Below are 24,658 nucleotides of genomic sequence, written 5' to 3'. Positions count from 1 at the left end.
GCTGTGGCAGTGAAAGCCTGGAATCCTAACCACTAGGCCACCAGAGAACTCCCCACTTAGGTCTTGTTCTTATTTTTCTGTTTTTCTTTCTCTCTCCATATACATATACGTGTATATATACACATATATAGATACTATATAAATATATATATATATTTCCCAGAATTTTTATGATCCTTTCATGGTTTCATTTATTCTTAAAATCTAGAGATTTCATCCATGTGATATTTATCAAAAGCAATCCCTTTCAACAGCAGGTCCCCTTACGTGTTTCAGTGCATTACGTGACTAACTTAGGATCCTGAGGAGGAGGCTGAAAGTGTGAAATAATCATAAACTGCAATAACAGAGGTCAAAAAACCTGTGAGATACCAACTCTCCCTCTCACCACTTGTAAGTGAAGGGGGGAAAGTCATGTGAATAATTTAATATTTACTCCTGTTAATTCTTAAATTAATTTTAATTAATTTAATGTTTAAATTAACTTTTATGGCAAAAATTAGCAAATGGGGGAAAAAAGCACTTATCTACCTTGTTCACTGCTCTCGGTTGGGGAATCTTCATGTCGAAGAAAAAATTTCACTTCTTCCCTTCGTGGCCCCCACTTCTGAAGATGTTCATACATCATATAATCAAAGGGTATGGGACGCTCTAGGAAAAAAACAAACAAACAAAAAATCTTACTTTTCTCAGAAACAAAATGACTCGTACCAAAAGTAAAAAATGAATAAAAATAATTTAAAATAAATGTACACATACATTAGAATTCAAGGATATTACAAGCACTGAATTTTAACTTTAATGAAGTGAAAACAAGACCATGAAGGGGAAATAATTTAGGTAACATATAAACAAAGAAGTAAACATAAAAGCAATTTTGCAACATTAAATGGGGAACAGTGAAAAAAATGTCCTTTAGTATATTTATCATGAAGCAGTATGCCTCCCACTCTTTCAAAGAAACACATTAACAAATTGGCTGAATCTTGTTATTCATTAAAATGTTACAGGTGGCAATCAGATGTATAAAGGCTTGACAATGCACTTGCTGGCAATACAGCTAGCCCACACAAACACTTGTACGTGAATGTTCACAGCAGCAATATTCATAGTAGCCAAAAAGTGGAAACAACCCAAGTGTCCATTAACTGATGAAAGGATAAATAAACTGTTGTGTATCATACAATGGATATTTGCAGCCAAAAAAAGAAATTAAGTATTGATACATGCTACAACATGGATGAATCCTGAAAACATGCTAAGAGAAAAAAGCTAGATCAAAAAGTCACACATTAAAAATAAATAAATAATTTTTTTAAAAAGTCACATATTGTATGATACAATTTATATGAGATGCCTAAAATAGTCAAACACATAGAGCCAGAAAGTAATACAGTGGTTGCCTGGGGGAGGAAGGAATGGGGAGGTACAGAGTTTGGAGACAGTTGCACAACACTGAGAATGTCCTAAAAACCACGAAGTTGTACACTAAAATGGGGATTTTTATGCTATGTGAATTTTATCTCAATTAAAAGCAAATCTTGAAATGTTCCCACTGCTGCTTGTGCTTGAAAGAGAGAAAGGATATCGGCAAGTTCCAAGGCTCACAGCAAACGGCCTGGCGTGGGAGAGGAGCAGGACAAAACCGAACCATATTTTGGCTCCTTTCAACACAGGAGTATGTCTGGGCGAGAGGCTCCTCCTGCTCAGCCTGAGAACCCGACACTGAGTCAAGAGAAAGAGCTGTGCAAGCTGCAGCCTTGTCATACATTCAAGGTGTGATTTACTGTTCAGTCCTAGATAAGTGCCAGACTTCCGTAAGGAAGAAAACCCCACCATTCATAGAAATGCAGCGCACATTGTGCTGCTGCCGTTTCATCTTCCTACATGTGCAGGCAAGCTTTGCCTATTCAGCCAACATCAAGGGCAAGGACATAAATCATCTCATCTCAGTTGAAAATGAAGTCTGTGTGTGCTTAGTTCAACTCTGAACTGAGTATTTGTACAACGAAAAGCAAGCACAAACTGAACACTAATGAAGTAATATCATTCCATATTTTTAGTTTTGAAAGTAACACTTTTTATGGATATAGGCCTATAAAAAAGATTTTTAGGAACTTGTATATTGTAGTTTTATAGCTGTGAGGTCCATGTTTAAGCCTAATCGTGTCCCTTGGTTTTACATAAAATCGTCTTAGGCCATATTTTTATTCATATTGCTTTGGCTTACAAATTTTTTTCACATTAATTAAAATCAGTTTACAATCTCCACTTAAATCTACCAAGTCTGAGCATAACTTTATAAAGTTAAAACTCCAATTTTGCCTTAAAGCCAGTTATTGAAAAAAATGTTTCCCTTTATAAATAAAAAAATTTTAAAGACTAACTTCAAGAAAAGCAAGCTAAGCTTCACTACCTTTTTTAAATAAGAAGGGTTAACTAAAACGTATTTCTGTTTTAAAGCGAAAACAAAACTACCCCACATGTATCATGTAGAATTAATAGCATACTATACCTCATTAGCATCTTATGTAATGGAGAAATCTATGATAAGACTTTCAGCCATTCTTGGATAAGGCAAAAAGAAAATCAAGTAGGAAATTTCACAAAAAGAGAAACTGAAGGTCCTACCTACACTCCTGATTTGCATTAGAGCTGACATACTCGAGGAAGGGAACCACAAAAAGATCAGGATAATAAGCTGGCCAAGTTAACAGATTGTTACAGGCTGGGTTGTGTCCCTTCACACACAAATTCATATGCTGAAGTCCTAACCCCTAGTACCTCAGAATGTGACCTTATTTGAAGACAGGATCTTTAAAGAGGTAATAAGTTAAAATGAGGTCATTAGGGTGCACCCTAATCTAAATGACTGGTGTCCCTTTAAGAAGAGATTAGGACACAGATACAGACGGAAGGCCATGTAAGGACACAGGGAGAAGACTGCTGTCTACAAGCCAAGGAGAGAGGCCTCAGGAGAAACCAACCTTGCTGACACCTTGATCTCAGACCTCTAGCCTCCAGAATTGTGAAAAGATAAATTTCTCTTATTTAAGCCACCCAGTTTGTGTTACTTTGTTATGGCGGCCTGAGCAAAGTAATACACAGATCCACAGAGAAATATTCTCTTCTCAAAAGCACTGACAATTACATTGGAGTATCATATTTCTGAATATTGATGACATGAGTATACCATGTGTTATGGATGCAATCATTTTTATGCAAAGCGTTCTCCAAAATCTGAATATTACCTTAAGGGTTCCTCTGGGGTAAAAAAGACTGAGAAAGGCTGTGCTTTTTCCCCTTCCTTTGAATCTCATCCACCACCATCTCTTCAAGACCTCGCTTTGCTGCTCCAATTTACTCAATGATTTAAGTGTTTACTCAGGGCCTATTATGAGAAACAGGCTGGGCACTGGCGGTATGATGGTGAACAAACAAGTTCCTGCCTTCAGGAATTTTAGTCCAATAAGACAGAGAGAGATGAAAGCTACCATATTATGTTTTGATAAATACAACGACAGTACTGGAGCAAAGGGGAGGGACCCTTAACACACTCTGAGATTCAAGGAAGGGATTAGAGGCAAAGGTGCGTGGGTGCTAGGGACTGCTCTAGACAGTGGGAGCAGTGGCTGTGACCCTCTGTGCTCCGAGGAGGTAGGCCTCATTCCTGATGAGGCTAGACCACAGGTTATGATTTCAGATGGCCCTGGAGCCAAGGACTGCAACAAATGAGTGACTCAAGCGGCCAGGGACCACTGGGGCTCTCCCAGACTAATATAAGGGGCAGATAAGGAATAAGAAGTGACAGCAAGCCACAAAAAGCAAGAGTGCTAAGAGGCTAGAGGAGAGCAAACAATGATGGAATGACCAGCCTCTAACATTAGTCCTCTAAAAACTGCAATTACTTAACAGCCCTCTTCCTGTAGCTGATATCAGACTGATAACTGAGGACCTGGCCTCTTACTCCTACTTTAGTAAACAGTCCACCGTTTATCAAAGTCAAGTTTCTCTCAGTGTGTCCTTAAAGTTTTTACTCTGAATCTGAAGGATAACATTAAAAGCATAAGACTTTGGAAGAAAATATTTACAAATCATACACCTAATAAGGGACTTGTATCTACAATATATAAAGAACTCTTACTGGGGATGTAATGTACATCATGGTGACCAGAGTTAACAATACATACTGCAGGGACTTCCCTGGTGGCGCAGTGGTTAAGAATCTGCCTGCCAATTCAGGGGACATGGGTTCGATTCCTGGTCCAGGAAGATCCTACATGCTGCGGAGCAACAACTACTGAGCCTGTGCTCTAGAACCTGTGAGCCACAACTAATGAGCCCGTGTGCCACAACTACTGAAGCCCACGCACCTACAGCCCATGTTCTGCAACAAGAGAAGCCACCGCAATGAGAAGCCCACGCACCACAATGAAAAGTAGCCCCCACTCGCTGCAACTAGAGAAAGCCTGTGCACAGCAACGTAGACCCAATGCCACCAAAAATGAATTTAAAAAAAAAACATACTGCATATTTGAAGTTGCTAAAAGAGTAGACCTTAAAAGTTCTCATCACAAGAAAAAATATTCTGTAACTGTGTGCAGAAATGGATGCTAACTAGACTTACTGTGGTGATCATTTCACAATATACACAAATATCAAATAATTATATAGTACATTTCAAACTAATAAAATGTTGTATGTCAATTATACCTCAATTAAAAAATTATTTTTAAAAAGTGTAAGAATTCACTGATTATCCCTAAGTGTCCTTTAAACACATCCATCTGGACACCCACCTCATACACAGCATGTTCCAACTGACCACTCTCTTGCTTCCTGACTCAGACCAATCCATGCACACAGCTACCTCCTTCCACACGCTGCCAGAGCAGGTGGCCTTGCCAGTCTAGTTCCCACCCTCCTGGGCCCCTCCTCTCAGTGCTGTCTGAGGAGCACGCCTTCTCCATGCTCTTCTCTTGTCCTTCCCTCACACTGCTCCCCTCGCCTGGTGTATCCTATCCCAGTTCAATTCCACATCTCCACGAGAATCCACATTATTTTGCAGAATTTTCTGTATTCGGTAATTATATTACCTACACTGATCATCTCTGCCCAGCTAGCTGACAAATCCTTAAATGTAAGAGCCAGTATTAACTCTTCTCAACTTAATAAACAAATATTTATGAAGCACTTACTATTTAAAAGGCTTTGTACACAGGGGAACACGATAGTGTTTTTGTCTTCGTGAAGTTATCGTAGGGAGAAGAAAAGCAGATGAACAACCCGACATGCAACAAACAAAACACTGTAAGGTCTCAGTGGACAGAGAACTCTCGTTTGGTCAGTAGTGATGTCAGAAAGCCTTCACACAAGAACCGGATCTGCTTTCCCAGCTTCTTCCACATGGCTACGGTGAGGGTCAAATCACAGAACACACTTCTTTGCAAACAGCATTTATAACATCCTATCCTCATGCGATAAAATAGTTTTTACTTTACTCAATTCCTTATTACCTCAGATAACAAAGAACCGGAAACAACATTCTGTATTCAATAAACACTGGATTTCATGTACTTAGTCATCTTTATAGAGCCTAATACATACCATTTCCTCTCCACACTTCAGCTAAATGGCAACTGCCTTCTCCAGGTTCCTTGCAAAATTCTACAACATCCCGACATGTTGTTTCTGGTGTTATGGGAACTTCTGTTAAAATCTGTTCATTGTTGCTCAAGAACACGGTTAATATCATCTGTAAGAGAAAGATTAAATTAAAGCTACAACTTAGAGTCATCCATCAATAAAGAGATTAATCTGTAAATTAAAAGTGATCCCCCCACCACCCCAGTCCCCCACTGGCACTCCGCCCTGCCAGAATGCTTACGGGACAGGTTAAGCTGATCCTAAAGTTCATGTAGAAAAATTGAAATATAAGACAAGTCAGGAAAATGCCAAAAGAGGAGTATTAGAAGGAAACTAGCACTACTAGATATTATAAAGCCTCAAAACAGTATGGCAACAGCACATAAATAGATCAACGGGACAAATTATAAAGTCCAGAAACAGAAAATGGTAAATGATGAAGCAGGTATCTCAAAACTGAGGAAGGAAAAGACTATATAATGAATGATGCCTGAGCAATTAAAATACCCATCTGGAAAAAAATGATTCATATTGCATATCATACACAAGCATAAGTTCCTAATAGATCAAATATTTAAATATAAATCACAAAATTGTAAAGATTCCAGACTAAAACTGGATAAATTCCTTTTTATAACCTTGGAGTACAGAGCCCTTTCTACCTATGACTCAAAAACCAGACACCACAGAAAAAGATATATTCAGGTAATAAAACACAGGGATCTTTTACAAAGCAAAAAAGACTAACTGGGGAAAAATATTTGTAACTAATATCACATATAAAAAGCCAATCTCCTCAATATATAAAAGGCTCCTAAAAACTGGTACCAGAAAGACCAAAAATCCAATTTATTTTAAAAAATTGACTGAAGAAATAATATATCACAGTAAAAGAAATGAAAATGGTCCTTAAATGAAGGTATATTATAATGTATTTGAAAAATTAAAAAATAAAAATTGTCCAGCATTATTTTAAAAAAACTTTTAAAAACCCTACCACTTTGATCTAAGAACTCAAGAGATTGTATCACAAGGGATTTTTAAAAAACATTACTCCTAAAGTAAAATTTAAACCAAAGATTTTCTTTAATCTTTTTTTTTTTTTTTTTTTTTTTTTTTTTGCGGTACACGGGCCTCTCACTGTTGTGGCCTCTCTCATTGTGGAGCACAGGCTCCGGATGCACAGGCTCAGCAGCCATGGCTCACGGGCCTAACCGCTCCGTGGCATGTGGGATCTTCCCGGACCGGGGCACGAACCCGTGTCCCCTGAATCGGCAGGCGGACTCTCAGCCACTGCGCCACCAGGGAAGCCCTGTTTAATCTTTGATCAAAGTCAGAAACAAAATCTGCATTTGTCCCAAAATTCTCCTCTCAAAATCTCGGCTGTCAACTAAGTATTTTAGTTCATTGTTAAAATATTTTTTTCTTAGAAGTGCCCTAAATTCCTAAATTTTGAGATTAAACATCTCTATACTGACAGCCAGATTTTATTACCAAAACTAGTAATAGTTATGAACTGTTCTCTTGCCACCAATCTCCCCTTACTCCAACCTACCCCCCCTTCACTGTTGCCAGTTAATTTCCTAAATGTAAATCAGTTGAAGTCATTCCCTTGCTTAAAATATTCAGGAGCCCTGCGCTGCCTAATAGCAATCCTTCCCAAAACATTTATTCGAGTTTATAAACAGGAAACTGGTTTCTTTACTGAGCACTCAAGAGTCTAACATTGTAATGTTCATGTGAATCTCTAACTTTTCTCCCCCAGAGACTCTTATGGGGCTTGGATTTCCACAGAATGCCCTCCGAGAAAGCCTAGACTACAGGATAAACTGCAGACTCCTATCACGGGTAAAAGATCCCTCACAACCTTCCTAGCCTTCCAGTCCTAGTGCCTTCCCACAATGAACCTTGCTCCCTCAAGTCCAAGTTCTCCCAGGCCGCTGTCCCTCTGCCCCAGTGCCCTTACTGTTCGCCTGTAAACTCCTATTCACCCTCGGAAACTCAGCTCACACGCTACACCTCTGCAAAACCTCCCTTCACCACCTCCTCTCACCAAGGAGGCTACATGTTCCTTCCTTTGTGATCCAGTAGCTCTTCACACACATCTTCATTACATCACCCTAGGCTCTACGTGCCTCCAAGCAATTCACTTTTGAATCTTTTGTTCCCGTTGCCTCATCAGTATCTGACGTATGGGAGGCACTGTGAAATCTGGTCGACTCCACGAATGGCAGACAAAATATAAAACCTCCACCATACCACAGAACTGAGGAAACACTACTCATGATCTAAGTAAGATACACCCAGTCTGTTGAACAAGCACTTTTCCTTCAGTTCTTCTAGGATGTTATAAACACATTTCTCTTTTATAAGAAATAAAAGTTATTTCTGCTCACTAACCCACAGAGGAATTTATCTTTAAAAGTTGGGGTCTTTTGGGCTTCCTTGGGGCGCAGTGGTTGAGAGTCCGCCTGCCGATGCAGGGGACACGGGTTCGTGCCCCGGTCCGGGAGGATCCCACATGCCGCGGAGCGGCTGGGCCCGTGAGCCATGGCTGCTGAGCCTGCGCGTCCGGAGCCTGTACTCCGCAACGGGAGAGGCCACGGCAGCGAGAGGCCCGCGTACCGCAAAAAAAAAAAAAAAAAAAAAAAAGTTGGGGTCTTTTAAATACTAACATAAATGGCCTGGAATCTATAGAATTTGGAATAAAATTGTTAATTCCTGGATCCAGTGCAAACAAGTCCAGAACTAAAGGGCCTTAATGCTATACCAGTTTCATCAGAACAAGTGGAATTTTTTTAAAATAAATTTATTTACTTATTTATTTTTGGCTGCATTGGGTCTTTGTTGCTGTGCACAGGCTTTCTCTAGTTGCAGCGAGCAGGGGCTACTGTTGCGGTGTGCGGGCTTCTCATTGCGGTGGCTTCTCTTGTTGTGGAGCACGGGCTCTAGACACGCGGGCTTCAGTTGTTGTGGCTCGTGGGCTCTAGAGCGCAGGCTCAGTAGTTGTGGCCCACGGGCTTACCTGCTCTGTGGCATGCGGGATCTTTCCGGACCAGGGCTTGAACCCATGTCCCCTGCACTGGCAGGCGGATTCGCAACCACTGCACCACCAGGTAAGCCCTTGGAATATATTTTTATTCTTGTTTACTCATATTTATTTTATTCTTCTAATGGTAAATATTGTCCCATGTGATTTCACAGCCTATGCTTTAAATTTAGTTATTTATTTATTTGTTTGTTTGGCTGCGCCGGGTCTTAGTTACAGCATGCGGGATCTGCATTGTGGCATGTGGAATCTAGTTCCCTGACCAGGGATCAAATCCGGGCCCCCTGCATTGGGAGTGCAGAGTCTTAGCCACTGGACCACCCGGGAAGTCCCCTCATAGCCTATGCTTTTTAAGATCTAATAATATATTTTCCCAAACCACAGTTTATAAATCAAAATTTCAAATCAGTGAGAATATTTTTAAAAATTATCTTCTCTTTAAGTGCTGTAACTACATTTCACTAATAACCAGGAGTGGGTCCTGTTTTCCGCGGTGTTTCAGCCTTTTCATTCCTCATCCTGTACCGCTTGTGTCTACTACAGGATCCATGATTTGTTCTCCATACTGTGAGCTAGTGAAGGTTTACACAACCATCTGCTTCTGGAAGCCGGGCCTCTGGCCAGAACCAGTCTCGCATGCTCATCACCCACCATGGGCACACAGTGGCACCCGTAAAGGCATGGCTTGTGCTTCTCTGCTCGGAAAGCAGAATTCTTTAGGAACCTGCTGTCAGAATGAACCATGGCGTGACACTCTTCAGGGACACTTTTGAATTACCAAGACTTTTCAGCTAGTGAATAAGTTCAACATGATGGGGGAAGGGGAGGAGGGGCAGAATGGCAGAGTTGTGAGTTTGAACATTTATTTTTTGAAAGCTAAGAACTCGCAGATAATTTATCCGAAAGTCACTACACATTACTTCAGTTTTTAATTCTATTTTATAGTCTTTAGTAAACCCTATCTTTCCTAATCTTAGCAAAATCCATTTCCCCTAATCTCTACTACTCAATCAAAGCTAATATCATTATAATCATCACAGATTTAAAAGCTCTCGAGATAAATTAAGCTGGCATTGACCTGGATGGTACATACTTCCCTAGAGCAACCCCTAAAATTGGAGCTGAAAAGGCATGGGACTGCTACCATTATTCTAGCAAGTATTTCTTAGATTAAAAGAAACTGAAGAATCTCCAACATAAATATCATAAGTATTAATCCTAGATGCACTTTTTTTAATATCTTTGAAATCACAATATATCTTACAACTGATAGCATGTCACAATCTAATGGGTAGTGTTATTTTTTTTCTTTCTTAATAGTATGTATGGAGATGAAACCCAATAGGGTTAAGGATTAAGAAGACAAAGAAAACAAAGTAAAGAAGTTAATGTTTTATTCTTCCTAAAAGATTAATATGTTGAAAATAAAAGATTTGGTTAACTACAGTTAGAAAAACACACAAAGATTTATACTATGTGCTGTAACCAGAATGGCACGTGATGATAAAATGCCTTATATGCCTTTCTTCAAACTGTTCCCTCTGCCCAGACAAGTCACGTTATCAGACCCTGCCCGCCTGTCTGTCCTTCTCCATCATCCGCAAACGTCCACCTCCTCTTGGAAGTATCTCCTGACGCAACTGTCTACCCATCCTGACCCAATGTGAGTCAGGGCCTCCTCTTTTGCTCTCCTATAACAGACTGTGGCTATTTCTGGCATAACATTCTTACACTAAATTATCAATGGTTTTCATGATTACATCCTCTACTGGAACAGTGTTTGTGACTCACAGGAGTGAGTTGTGACCCATCACCTGCTCTTGAAATCATCTAAGTGGGTCTCAAGCTGCACATATTTTTATTTAAAGTTGTTTTAAAAAAACCTAGAATGGCCATAAGGCCACTGAGGGCAGGACCTGTGTTCTCTAACTCAGTGCCTGAGTAAAATATGTGTGCTCAGTAAATAAAAGATGGAAGCAGCCTAGCAGGCAGCTAACTGCATAACCATATCAGATTAAGAGGTCAACTTCTCCTCACTCGCAAGAACATTTGAGCTACATAAAGAAAATCACTGGGAATCTACCACTAATGTAAGTCATCTACATAGGAGAGCCTTTAAAACATTTGCTCAGCTAACCAACCTATCTAAAACAGCACTCCTCTATCTCACTCTGCTTTTTTTCTTCTTCGTTTTCATCACCACCTGATCTATGTTGTATATTTATTTACTTGTTTATCCTCTGTCTCCTCCCACTAGAACATAAGCTCCCTGAGAGCAGGGATTTTAGTTAGTTCACTGCTCTATCACTAGTGCCTGGAGTAAAGCCTGGCACATAGTAGGCACTCAGTAAACTCCCCCAAGTATATAAAAAATTTCTTTTTAAAATAGGTTGAGTCACAAAGGGTAGGTGTCTGCCTTCTTATCTTCAAGGTCTCCATAGGAAAACAAACAAACAAACAATACTTTACCCCCCTTATCACTGAGTTACTCCACATCAGAGAGGAGAAGGATAAAAATCTTTTAAAAATGTTAGTGTTGGGGACTTCCCTGGTGGCGCAGTGGTTAAGAATCCGCCTGCCAATGCAGGGGACACAGGTTCGAGCCCTGGTCTGGGAAGATCCCATATGGTGCGGGGCAACTAAGCCCGTGCACCATAACTACTGAGTCTGCGCTCTAGATCCTGCGAGCCACAGCTACTGCGCCTGCGTGTCACAACTACTGAAGCCCGCGTGCCTAGAGACCGTGCTCCACAACAAGAGAAGCCACCGCAATGAGAAGCCCACGCACCGCAACGAAGAGTAGCTCCCGCTCGCCGCAACTAGAGAAGGCCTGCATGCAGCAATGAGACCCAAGGCAGCCAAAAAATGAATTAAAAAAAATTTTTAAATGTTAGCGTAAAAGTCAGAAGCCTATACACATGCATATGATATTTGGCAGATTTTACTCAAAACTAAACATCACAGAAATCCCTTGTTAAAGTTTTCCCTCCTTCCACAAGGTGGCACTGCAGGGTGTCGGGGGGGTGGGGGGGGAGTCCCACCCTTACTCCTGCAAATTTTGGGGAAACGAATTAACTCCAAAGAAAATGAACAAAGAGTTTGGTAAGATATTACACTCAATTTTCATAATTGGAATTCGTGTTATTTTGGCAAAGAACTAGAACTAGCCTTTCAAGATCAATGAAGAATTTTTTTCTAAATAAGCAAGAAGTAAATATTTAAGACTCTTGAGAGGACAGATACATTTAAATATTTAAGTAGCATCTACTCATAAGAGACTAATACAGTTAAATGACCATTAAATTAGATCCTCAATAACCATATCAATTAGTTCAAGTCACTGTTTTTTGCCTTTTTTTTTTTTTTTTTTTTTTTGCGATACCCGGGCCTCTCACTGTTGTGGCCTCTCCCGTTGCGGAGCACAGGCTCCGGTCGCGCAGGCTCAGCAGCCATGGCTCACGGGCCCAGCCGCTCCGTGGCATGTGGGATCTTCCCGGACCAAGGCACGAACCCGTGTCCCCTGAATCGGCAGGCGGACTCTCAGCCACTGCGCCACCAGGGAAGCCCTGGCAGGCGGATTCTTAACCACTGCGCCACCAGGGAAGTCCCTTTGCTTTAATAATTTAATATTTTAAAAGTATATATTCCATCATATAAAAATTTCCTCTCACCAGCTTGAATTGGTGAAATCTGGTCACACGCTATTCCTGGGAATACAAAATATACATCTCAGCTTCCCTTCACCTTACTTACTTAATCCCTCCAGTATTTAAAAGCATATGCATTTTGAGGAAACCTGTCTAAAACCTTGTAGAAATACAAAACTCACGAAGCTTCTTGTAATGTCTAGATATGCTATTACTCCATACCATGTGTGGAGGTGATGCAGCTGACCAAATATAATCTATTCATTATAACTTAAAGAATCCTCTAAAATAGGAACAGGGCAGTATCAACTCTGACACCCTTGTTCATCAATGTTGAGAATCACTGCTCAGAATGATGGTTGCTTTACTGACATTGTCCATGTGAACATTATGGAAGCAGAACTGATTTTCAAACCACAGGTTGTGACCTACTAATGTGCTGTATAATCAATTAGTGCCCTCAGGGCCAGTTTTGTTTTTTAATGGAGAAGAACAATATAAAATAGTATTCTAACACAACACTGTAAATCAACTATACTCTAATATAAAATAAAAATTAAAACAAAACACACATCAAAAAAAAAAACAGTATTAAGAGAATGAAAAGGGACTTCCCTGGTGGCTCAGTGGTTAAGAATCTGCCTGCCTATGCAGGGGACACAGGTTTGATCCCTGGTCCGGGAAGATCCCACATGCCGTGGAGCAACTAAGCCCGTGCGCCACACTACTGAGCCGGCGCTGTAGAGCCTGCGAGCCACAACTACTGAAGGCCTCATACCTAGAGCCCGTGCTCTGCAACAAGAGAAGCCACTGCAATGAGAAGCCCGTGCACTGCAACGAAGAGTAGCCCGAGCTCAACACAACTAGAGAAAGCCCGCGCAGCCATACATACATACACACATACATAAATAAATAAATAAATTTAAAAAAAGAACGAAAAGACCAGCCTGGGAGAAAATATTTATAAAACACATATCTGATAAAGAATCTGTATCCTAAATATACACAGAACTCTTAAAACTCAATAAGAAAACAAAGAACCCAATCAAAAAATGAACAAAAGATCCATATACCTCATCAAAGAAGATACACAGATGGCAAATCAGCATGTGAAGAGACGTTCATCAGAGGTCATTAGGGAATTGCAAATTAAAACAACAATGAGAAACCACTACACACCTAACAGAATGTCCAAAATCCAGAACACTGACAATACCAAATGCTGACAAAGATGTAGAGCAATAGGAACCTGCTGGTGGAAATGTGAAATGGCACACCCACTTTGGAAGACGGTCTGGCAGTTTCTTACGAAACTAAACATATTCTCACCATGAGATCCAGCAATTAAGATTCTTGGTATTTACCCAAATGAATTGAAAATTTATATCTATACAAAAACCTACACACGAATGTTTATAGTAGCTTTTTATTCATAACTGCCAAAACTTGGAAGTCACCAAGATATCCTTCGGTAGGTGAATGGATAAATAAACTGTGGTGCATCCAGAAAATGGAATATCATGCAGTGATAAAAAGAAATGAGCTATCAAGTCACAAAAAGACATGGAGGAAACATAAATGCACATGGCTAAGTGAAAGAAACCAGTCTGAAAAGACTACATACTGTATGATTCCAACTATATGACATTCTGGAAAAGAAAAAACTGTGGAGACAGTAAAATGATCAGTGGTTGCCAGGAGCTGAGGGTGGAAAGAAGGATGAGTAAGTGGAAGGAAAAGAATTTTTTAGGGCAGTGAAACTACTCTGTATGATACCATATTGGTAGATAAATGACACTCCACATTTGTCAAAACTCACAGAACTGTACAACAGAAAGAGTGAACCCTCATGTAAACTATGGACTTTAGTTAATAATAATGTATGAACATTAGTTCATTAATTATAACAAAGGTACCCCATTAAAGCAAGATGTTAATAATAGGGAAAACTGTTGGGGTTCAATCTTTCTGTAAACCTAAAACTGCTCTAAAAAGCAGAGTCTATTAAGTTAAAATAAAAAATAAAACAATACACTACATGTGGTAAAGGTTGAGTCCTGTCTCCTGAAATTCTGACTACATATATCCATATAGAGAGACACAGGATTGTGTGTAAGACTGGGTCACGTTGTAAAAGGTGTTTCTTGGTGTGGGTCATGGTCCAAGAAGTTTGGAAGAAACTGCTCTCAGGGCCTCATGAAACCCCCCAGGATTAAATGAAAAAATCACTACACTGGGGGAAAAGCACTCCCATCAACATTTATCAGTGCTTATTACTAGGCACTGTGATACACACTTCACACATTCTCAATTCACACACCAACTTTGTGAGATAAATACCAACCTTCATTTTACAGATTAGGGAAAGGAGGCTTGGAGAGGTTAAATAACTTGTCCAAGGTCACTGAGCTAATAAATGCCAGAGTAGGATTGGATTTAACCCTGGTCTGACCGACTCCAAAGCTATGGTCTGAACCACTACTCTAAACCACTTCAAAAGAAAAAAAGCAAAACAGCAGAATTTTAATAAATACCTTCTACTTACAGTATACTCCCCATTATTAGATAACTTCTCAACTAACCAAATTTTATCCAGTGTCTACAGTTGAAGCTATCTAAAATGCAAAGTTAATCATACAAGGGAACCAGAACAAAGAATCATGCATTTTTTCTAATTATTCAACTATAAAGATGATCTCACTAATAGATGTTCTAATTAAATTTTCTTGACCTTACAAAATTTTAAATTAGGTGTACCAACAATTTTCAGAATAAGGCTTCCTCTTTCTACATATTTCTTTGTAAAATTCAAGAAAATATATTCCTGTAAGTATTTTTTAAAAAATATTTATCTACTCCTAGGTATATACCCAAGAAAATTAAAAACATATGTCTACACAAAAACTTGAACAAAAAAGTTTATAGCACCATTACTCATAACAGCCAAAAAGTGGAAACAGCCCAAACTGATGAACGGATAAACAAATGTCGTATATCTATCTATACAATGGAATATTACTTGATCATAAAAAGGAATGAAGTGAATGCTACAAACATGGATCAACCTTAGAAACACTGCCAAGTGAAAGATGCCAGATACAAAAGGTCACATGTTGTGTGATTCCATTTACATGAGATGTCCAGAATAGGCAAATCCATAGAGACAGGAAGTAGATTAGTGGTTGCCAGGGAATAAGGGGAAGGAGGAATAGGAAGTGACTGCTAATGGGTACAGTTTCTTCTTGGGGTGATGAAAATGTTCTAAAATTAGATAGTGGTAACAGTTACACAAGTCTGTGAATATGTTAAAACCACTAAACTGCATACTTCAAAGGAGTGAATGTTATGTGAAACACATGTCAATAAAGCTGTATTTAAAAAATATCTAGCTATACCAATTATTCAACCTATATAATCAGTAAAATATTTTTCCCAATGGAAACAACTTTAAATAAATATTATGGGACTTCCCTGGTGGCACAGTGGTTAAGAATCCGTCTGCCAATGCAGGGGACACGGGTTCGAGCCCTGGTCCGGGAAGATCCCACATGCCGCGGAGCAACTAAGCCCGTGCGCCACAACCACTGGGCTTGTGCTCTGGAGCCCGCAAGTCATAACTACTGAGCTCACGTGCCACAACTACTGAAGCCCACATGCCTAGAGCCCGTGATCCACAACGAGAAGCCACCGCAATGAGAAGCTGGCACACCACAACGAAGAGTGGCCCCCACTTGCCACAACTAGAGAAAGCCCGTGTGCATCAACAAAGACCCAATGCAACCATAAATAAATAAATAAATATCATTTCCTTGTATATATTTTTCTTTTCTCTAGTAATAAAGATTTATAATTGTACAAATCCTGTTTTTTCATGTCTGCTAATACCAAAAGTTGAGTACTAATCCTTTTGCCAGCAGAAAACAAAGCTCAAAACAAGGATAATTAGTAATGTCTCTGAAGAACACTTTAATATAATCACGCGTATAGACACCATAGCAAATACCATCATCTGTACAAAATCAGAATAAAATTTATGAAGGAAAAGTAAGTCCAATAGCCCTCCTATCTCTTTACAAATGACTCCGTGCATTTTGTCTTTCAGGTTTGAGCCAGCTCTTAAAAACCATGATGCTACTTTGAATTTGCCTATAATGCTCTGAGTTACCATTCTCAAAATATTTCTCTAGAAAAATAAGCAAAACTCAAGTGTAGAAAACAAAAGTCCCAGTGCCTGGAGATTATCTATGCCATTTACAAAGGAAAAATACTTCAATAGGTGTCCCTTAGGCCTCATGGAATCTAAATTCAGGCACTAATGACATGAACTATGATAAGATGTCCTAATGAAACAAGACAGACCACTGTTGTTACAGCAGAGTGATATGGTGGATAAAGTTTCACCTAATTAGGTGAGTTCCACGGAAGAAAAAGTTTGGTGTTAGCACTGTTCAATAACAACTGTAACCAGGATCTAGAAATCACTATGAAAAGGAAAACTAAACATTAATTTACTAATCTCCATATAAAACCCACTGTTAAAAAAAAAAGACTTGCCTAAATTTCGTCATCAACTTTAAAAAGAGAAACCTCAAGGTTTTTAAATAAGTTTTCATAATAAATGCCTTGTTGGTATGTTATGCTTAGGAAAATTGCTTGTTGGAAGTAGGACACATACAGAGCTACAATTGTTTTTTTCAAATTATGCTAGTTCTGACATACCTTAGGTGCTTAAAATCGAATGAAGTTTATAACAAGATACTTAACTTCAAAGGACTTTTCCAATTTATTAATAATAAAAATAGCTATTATTTCAGTGCTTACTATGTTCACAGACAGGCCTTCTGTTTACCCATATTATATCTCTGAACTCTCCCAACAGGTCTACGGAGCTAGGTGCTAGGATGATCGTGTCACTGCATACAGACTGAAGGACTGCCCAAGGTCACGTGACTAAGAAGTGCCAGAGTGTCTGACCCAAGAGTGTCTGACTCCAAAGCTTAAGTTTCTACTTGAATAGCTCAGGAACAAAGCTGTGAACACCTTTAAAAACAAAACAAAAAACAACACAACTATTCAAGTTCTTCATCCCTATGAAACAGTAAGAAACAATCTCTATTCAAAAGTTATCAGAAACGTAAACTATTTTTTTTTATAATGGAAGAACTCACTTCAAATATATAATGTACACATTCCTTTGAAAAGCAAAACACTGTAAGTATGAATACAAAACAGTAAATTAGTAGAGTCTCATTATAAAATCCAAAGATGAATGTACTCCACAGCCTAGACTGCCTCTGGGAAAAAATTCCTACTAACAAAGACTAAACTGAAAACTGATGCCTTCCCACTCCACGTCTTCACCTCTTTCTTGACCTGACCTGGGTCCTGAGATTTGGATCTGCTCAGATACCAGAAGAACCTTTATAAAAACCTGTGTACAATTTGCAAAACTTCAAAACCATTCCTTTTGAAGAGAGAATTATGTATTCCATCACTCATTACAACATGAGGCTGCATATAAGTTTTCTTATTATCACACATCCAAATTTTTACCTTTCCAAACAAAAAGCTCTATTATGGAGATCTGACTGAATTTCTGAGTATTAATATTGTCAGGAAGTTATATGTTTTCAGAAAGAGAAAAGAATGAACATTTTCTTAGCCCCTACTAGGCAATCATACACCAATTCAGTCCTCACGGCAACCTCAGAGACCCCAACTGGGATGGCTTTCAGATGACAATTCTCTCCCCTCTTCTCTGGGACGCACACTTGGCAAGTTTTCAGGGGTCAGGCTTATTTTACATGCCCATCCCTCTTGCCATTGCTGACTCAAACTAAGGAAGATACGTGATGAAAAATGTTCTTCGTCCCACAGATATCCACTGAGTGCCTACTGTGTGCCAGGCGCTGGAGATTCAGCACTGACAAAGCAGACAGTGTTCTTGTGTCTGCTTGTGGAGTTTTCATTATAGTTTGAGGAAAGAGACAAAATAAGTAGGTAGAACATGTATCGTATGGTGGGTGGTGATGTATACTATGGAGAAAAGCAAAGCAGGCAAAGGAGATTGGGAACAAGGCAATTTTAATTTTTAAGTAAGGTGGTTAGAAAAGGTCTCTGGGAAGGAGGTGAGAGAATGAGCCTGCAGACAGCCTGACAGAAGAGCACTCAGGCAGAGGGAACAAGTGCAAAGGCCCTGAGGTAGAAGGAATGCCTGGTACGATTCAGAATCAACAAGGAGTCAGCTTGGCTGGAGCAGAGAAATCAAGGGGAGAAGAGTAGGTGATGAGAGGTAAACTACTAATTAGGCTTCTGCTCAGAGGGAGCTTGGAAGTCCTTAGAGTTCAGCTAAGAAGTGGCATGTTTTACCATCATGATTTACAGACTCACTCGGCTGCTTTGTTGAGAACAGACTGAGGGTGAAGAAGCACAGAAACAGGAAGGCCCTTAGAAGACGAACCCAGGAATCCAGGAGAGAGAGAGAATCCCGGAGGCAGTGCAGAACAGAAGCTGGCTAGACTGTGAAGGTAGCTCTGATCTGCTGATGGAGTGGATGCTGAGAAAGAGGCTGTGCCGTAGAGAGGGGGCCCACCACCCCTGATGCCAAGGTCCCCAGAGTCGTCCCAGTTCCTGCTCCACCTGAAGATTCCATTGTTCAGCTCTCCCTCCAGCATCCTTCCAATAAAGCCCCTTCTAAGATTTTTTTTTTTAATTTTTTGGCCACACCTCACGGCATGTGGGATCTTAGTTCCCTGACCAGGGATCGAACCCACACCCCCTGCACTGGAAGCGCAGTCTTAACCACTGGACCGCCAGGGAAGTCCCTTTTCTAAGATTTTAGAAAGTACTTGCAACCAAAATCAACTCAACTACTAAAGTTGCTATCGTTTTACAAATGAGAAACCTGAGGTATAAAAAAGGTTCAGCGCTCATCCAAGGCACAGCAGTTCCTGGGTAGCTGAGTTCAGATGTGAACACACAAGTCTGCCTGGCTCCCGAAAACCTGTGCCACACTGCCTCCCAGGCCTTGACTAGTCCTCTACCTGCAAACAGGCACAGAGAGCATAAAAGCAAAACAAAACCAAAAGCAAAAGTGGGAGGGAAGTAGGGAGAAAAGGTCAGCAAGAAAACCCGCTTCAGGGCCAGCATTTCACAAGACGTGAGAAGCAGGATCATCCTGTTACGGAGACCTACCTCCCTTTCCCTCCACCCCACAGGGTCAAGGGCCTCAGCAACTCTGTTCCGCAAACACATGGAAGTCCCAGCTCTGTACCAAGTTGAAAGCTCCAACTGTCTCCATCCAGAAGAAGAGAGGAAATGGGGCTCAGGTTGACAGATCACCTTTCCTTTGGTCTTATCATCTCCCTACACTGCCACAAAATAGTTTTCTTCCCCCTCTGGTCACAAAAACAGTTAACGTATTATTGTTGGCTCAGCACTCAGAGTGATCTCACAAGGATCCACGTTTTAACACAAAAATAAAATGTTGTGTTTCCTGAGGTAACAGTCATACCAGTCCTACAAAAAGCATACATTTTAAGCTGCAAATTTGAGAGGACAGTACACAGGTGCCTCAATTTTTTTTCAATAGTCAGTAAAGTTGTTCGGGGAAAAAGAAAGGATAAAAAATTTTTTTGGTAATTTGAGTTATTTTAGAGTAAATAACCACTTGCTTCTTAATCCATTCATAAAAGCATTCAATGCAATTAAAAGGGATATGCTGAGAGTTTCAAATTTAAGCTATCATAAAGATCAGTCATCAAATCTTAGAGCCAGAAAGGAGACTTACCTAACCACCACTCTTTCCCCATTTTACAGATGAGGAAGCAGAAGCCCAGAGAAGGAAATAATTTGTCAAGGTTAATAAATCTTATTAGTAACAAAACCAAGACTGAAATCAGGTCTCTCAATTCTCAGCCCAGCAGGCTGCCTCCTTTTCAGCAGTTTATTTAGTTACACTGTTTACTTAATATTGAATGAGAAGGTCTGTGAAATGTCCAGCAAGAAGCCTGACATACAATATTCTCTCAAATCTAATTTCCTTCCTTTCTTGTTTATTTAAATACCTGGCAACAACCCTGGGCACTGCAAAAGTTAGAAAAACGCCAGAACTAAAAATTATAGAAATGAATTGAAATTAAATTACAAAAGAGAACCATGAAACAAAATTGACAGAGGAACACATTATCAAGTGCAAATTATAAAAGGTAGCTGATCAGAAAACAGACCTATAATAAATTTTGAAAATGACTCCATGACTATCAATGGGATCCTGAAAAATGTAAGCTAAGTGACACTATTTGTTAAAAAGGCATTCAATTGGGATATAACTAGGTGACCATATAATTAAGAACCAAACATGGTTGGTCACTTTGAGTGGGGAAAAAAAGCTAACAAAACAGAATGCCAGGACAACAGGCAAAAACCAAGATGTTCTCTTGCACACCTGGATGTATGGGCACCCAGTATAAATCACACCTATGGAAAACTACATTGTTTCATCTGCAAGAAAACACTCCCAAGAGATGAGTACCACAAAGCAACAAATATTTTAAAAATCAGGACTAAAGAGAAAATGAAAACTACAGAATAGATTTTTTTTTTCCATGAATATTCATTCCAACTATCTACTTCACCGGCAGATGAAAAGTAAGCCCTGACCTCCCTGGTGGTGCTGTGGTTAAGAATCCGCCTGCCAATGCAGGGGACATGGGTTTGAGCCCTGGTCCGGGATGCCGTGGAGCTAGTAAGCCCGTGCACCACAACTACTGAGCCCGAGTGCCACAACTACTGAAGCCTGTGCGGCTAAAGCCCGTGCGGCTAGAGCCCGTGCTTTGCAACAAGAGAAGCCACCCCACTGCAGCAATAAATATTTTTTAAAAAGTAAGCCTTATAAAATGACTCATCAATCATACCTCAAAAAAATTCTTTTCCACCCTTAATCCAACAGAAACAAGGAAAAGAACCATTTATGACATGCAAGTGAAAGAGGTAGGAGCATCATCCCCATTTTACAGATGAAGAAGCAGGGTCAAGAGAATTTTTTTTTTAATTTACTTATTATTTTTTTATTATTTATTTTTGGCTGTGTTGGGTCTTCGTTTCTGTGCAAGGACTTTCTCGAGTTGCAGCAAGCGAGGGCCACTCTTCATCGCGATGCGCGGGTCTCTCACTATTGCGGCCTCTCTTGTTGCGGAGCACAGGCTCCAGACGCGCAGGCTCAGTAGTTGTGGCTCACGGGCCTAGTTGCTCCGCGGCATGTGGGATCTTCCCAGACCAGGGCTCGGACCCGTGTCCCCTGCATTGGCAGGCAGATTCTCAACCACTGTGCCACCAGGGAAGCCCCCAAGAGAGTCCTGATACGTCACTCAAGGTCCGAATCTAAACTCGGGGATGACTCCAAAAGCTACAAGGCCCATCAGAGTCCCAGGTCTCTTTTAGGACAGACAGCACAGCTTGGCAGGCCACCTCTCTCCCTCCCTTCAAGATGAGGCAGACAGTGTTTCTATCCTCAAAAGAGAATGAGGGGAGGGGGGATGGGCTTGGCATGTAGGTTTGGCACACCTCACCCAGCTGTGGGTCTCTCTCTTTCAGCCAAGGCCAGAAAAAGCTCATGGACCACAACGACCCTAGTCACCAGATCTGGGCCCCGTGGGATAACCAAGGACACCCACAGGACAACCAAGATCCTACATCCAAGGAGTCAACTGACCTTGGAAATTCAAACCACAGAACCTAACTTCAACTTTCAAGGGTGCTGCAGTCCAGCACCCATCTTCCTCCTCAGCTGCTGTGAACAGCAATAAAAGTAACGGCACCCATTTACTGATTGACACTATGTGCTAGACCTCATGCTGAGCATTCTCCAATGCATAATATTGTTCAATCCTGCCAGAAATCCTGGGAAGAGGTTTTTGTTTTTCTTTGGGGTTTTTTCTTTTTTTTCTATTATCCTTATTATTTTTTAGGTGGCAAATTAACACCCACGTAATTTTTTTTTAGAGTCTAACAACAGATGTAATAAAAAACAGACAGTCCCCCTAATGACTCACACTTTTAAACAGCTGGTATATATCCTTTTAGACCTTTCTCTCCACCACAAAACTCTTTTCTTCTTTTTTACAGTGAGATCACATTAAGTAGAAAACGGGTTTTTCAGCCAACACTACATTTGGGGCATTTTTCCATAAGAATTCACACAGTTCTACTCCTTTTTTTTAGGCTATATATTATTTCTCCCTATGGCCACACCATTATTTATTGAGAGACACTGTTACTTTCAGATGAGGAGGTAAACTCCAACAGGTATGTGACTTGTTTAAGGTCACAGAGTAAGTGGCAGGGCCAAGGCTGGACCCAGGCCTACCTGATTCCAAAGTCTGTGTTCTCAGACACTCGGTCCCACAAGGTACTTGTTTTGAAAGTTTCTGTCAACTAGACTACAAACCCCTTGAAGACAGGGAATCAGTGTCTTTAAGTCTCCAATGCCTAGCATTGTGTTGGCATGTAATAAGAGTTAATAAATATTTGTTGTGTAAATATCTGATGAATGTCACTTTTTTTGTACCTCGTTTACCTTCCCTCCTATGCCATTCATATCTTTCACAGTGCCCTGGCATATCATGGAGGCACAAACATATCTGTTGAAAGTATAGCTCTAACGCCATTCTCGGTCTGGGTCACTTGGCCTCTCTCCATCTCAGAATTCACCTGTAATGCCAGCTCAGACCCACCTGCTTCTCCAGGAGCTTCCCTAACAGAGGGCTTTCACATGGAGATCCCTCTATTCAGCTCTAATACAACATCATAAAAAGTTAGCACTAGAAACAATCTTAGCAGTTATTCATCCTGTACCCCTCCTCACTCTGTAGTAATAGAGATCGTAATCCATGGTTTTATGACAAACTAATAAGTCTTCAACCCACAAGAAATTAAAAATTTCAAAACCAAAGTGCAAGGCACTTAAAGTAGATTTTGCTAGGTACTACTTGAGGAGGGGATGGCAAGATACGAAGGCAGTGAAATTCTGCAACAAGTTAAATGTCTACTTGAGCCTCCAAAAGACTACTAACCCTGAGTTTATAGTCTCGTCCTGCCTGACTCCATGGTGGTGCAGAATTTTGACCTTGGTAACCTCTAGCACCAGACTTCTCTGAATATTAGCCAAAACCTCATCAACTGATAGAAATGGGCTCTTCTATTGTATGATTAACCATAAAGCTTCAGATTAAGAGATTTTAATCTCTTAATTTAATCTCTTAATTTTGCGTAACAAAAAAAACTGGCAAAACAAAAACAAAAGATAATTTTCCATTAAATTTAGTCATGGAACTTAGCTACTTTGACTTGACTATCAAAAGTATAAGCAGGGGGGCTTCCCTGGTGGCGCAGTGGTTGAGAGTCCGCCTGCCGATGCAGGGGACACGGGTTCATGCCCCGGTCTGGGAGGATCCCAACATGCCGCGGAGTGGCTGCGCCCGTGAGCCATGGCCGCTGAGCCTGCGCGTCCGGGAGCCTGTGCTCCGCAAAGGGAGAGATCACAACAGTGAGAGGCCCTCGTACAGCAAAAAAAAAAAGTATAAGCAGGGGACTTCCCTGACGGTCCAGTGGTTAAGACTTTGCCTTCTGATGCAGGGGGTGAGGTCGATCTCTGGTTGGGGAGCTAAGATCCCACATGCCTCAGGGCCAAAAACCAAACAAACAAAAAAACATAAAACAGAAGCAATATTGTAACAAATTCAGTAAAGACTTTAAAAATGGTCCACATCAAAAAAAAAAAAAAGCATAAGCAGCTGCTACTGCTACTATAAAAATATCCCATTTTCCCTCCCAGTTACCCCATATGAGCCTTAGTATCTGATTATCAGCAACTCTCCAAAAGGACTCCCACCAGAAACCAACTGGACCATGAGGTATTCTCTGTTAACCATGATATTTGAGGATTTGTTCGATTCTAGAGGCAAATAACCATATAAGGAGATAATTATCCTCCCGTGTTTATGACAAGACACTGCAGTATAATAGACACAAAAAACCAAAACCCATAATGTAAAGAAAAGTATTACAATATATATAACATAAACTGGACACACTTACAGGATCACTCATTCATTTAGGAAAATTTTACTGAGCCCGACATGGCCCTGGGCCAGGCTCAGGACACAGACTGTCAACATCGCCCCAGTCACTGAACCTTGAGCTGAGACAGAGAAGAGACACCAGGAAACTACAGTGGGAAACTGCAGAGTGCCATGAGACCCCACAGAAGGACAGCCTGATCCAGATGCCAGCACCAGTGAAGACTTCCCAAAGGAAG

General features: G+C 40.4%; 1 protein-coding gene across 1 annotated transcript in view; it reads right to left on the bottom strand.

Moving 5' to 3' along the window:
• Nucleotides 1-24,658, bottom strand: part of PPP1R13B (protein phosphatase 1 regulatory subunit 13B) — a 74,443-nt gene that overhangs the window by 36,785 nt on the left and 13,000 nt on the right. The window contains exons 2-3 of the mRNA XM_082647213.1: nt 5,608-5,755; nt 532-651 (exon numbers count right to left, since the gene is read on the bottom strand). Coding sequence (XP_082503339.1) covers nt 532-651; nt 5,608-5,755 — 268 coding nt within the window. The remainder of the gene's footprint in view (nt 1-531; nt 652-5,607; nt 5,756-24,658) is intronic.

The sequence above is a fragment of the Grampus griseus genome, assembly GCF_964374135.1.
Source record: "Grampus griseus genome assembly, chromosome: 2".
NCBI classification, from domain to species: domain Eukaryota; kingdom Metazoa; phylum Chordata; class Mammalia; order Artiodactyla; family Delphinidae; genus Grampus; species Grampus griseus.
The sequence above is the reverse complement of the archived record's forward strand: the minus strand, read 5'-3'. Positions and strand labels throughout refer to the sequence as shown.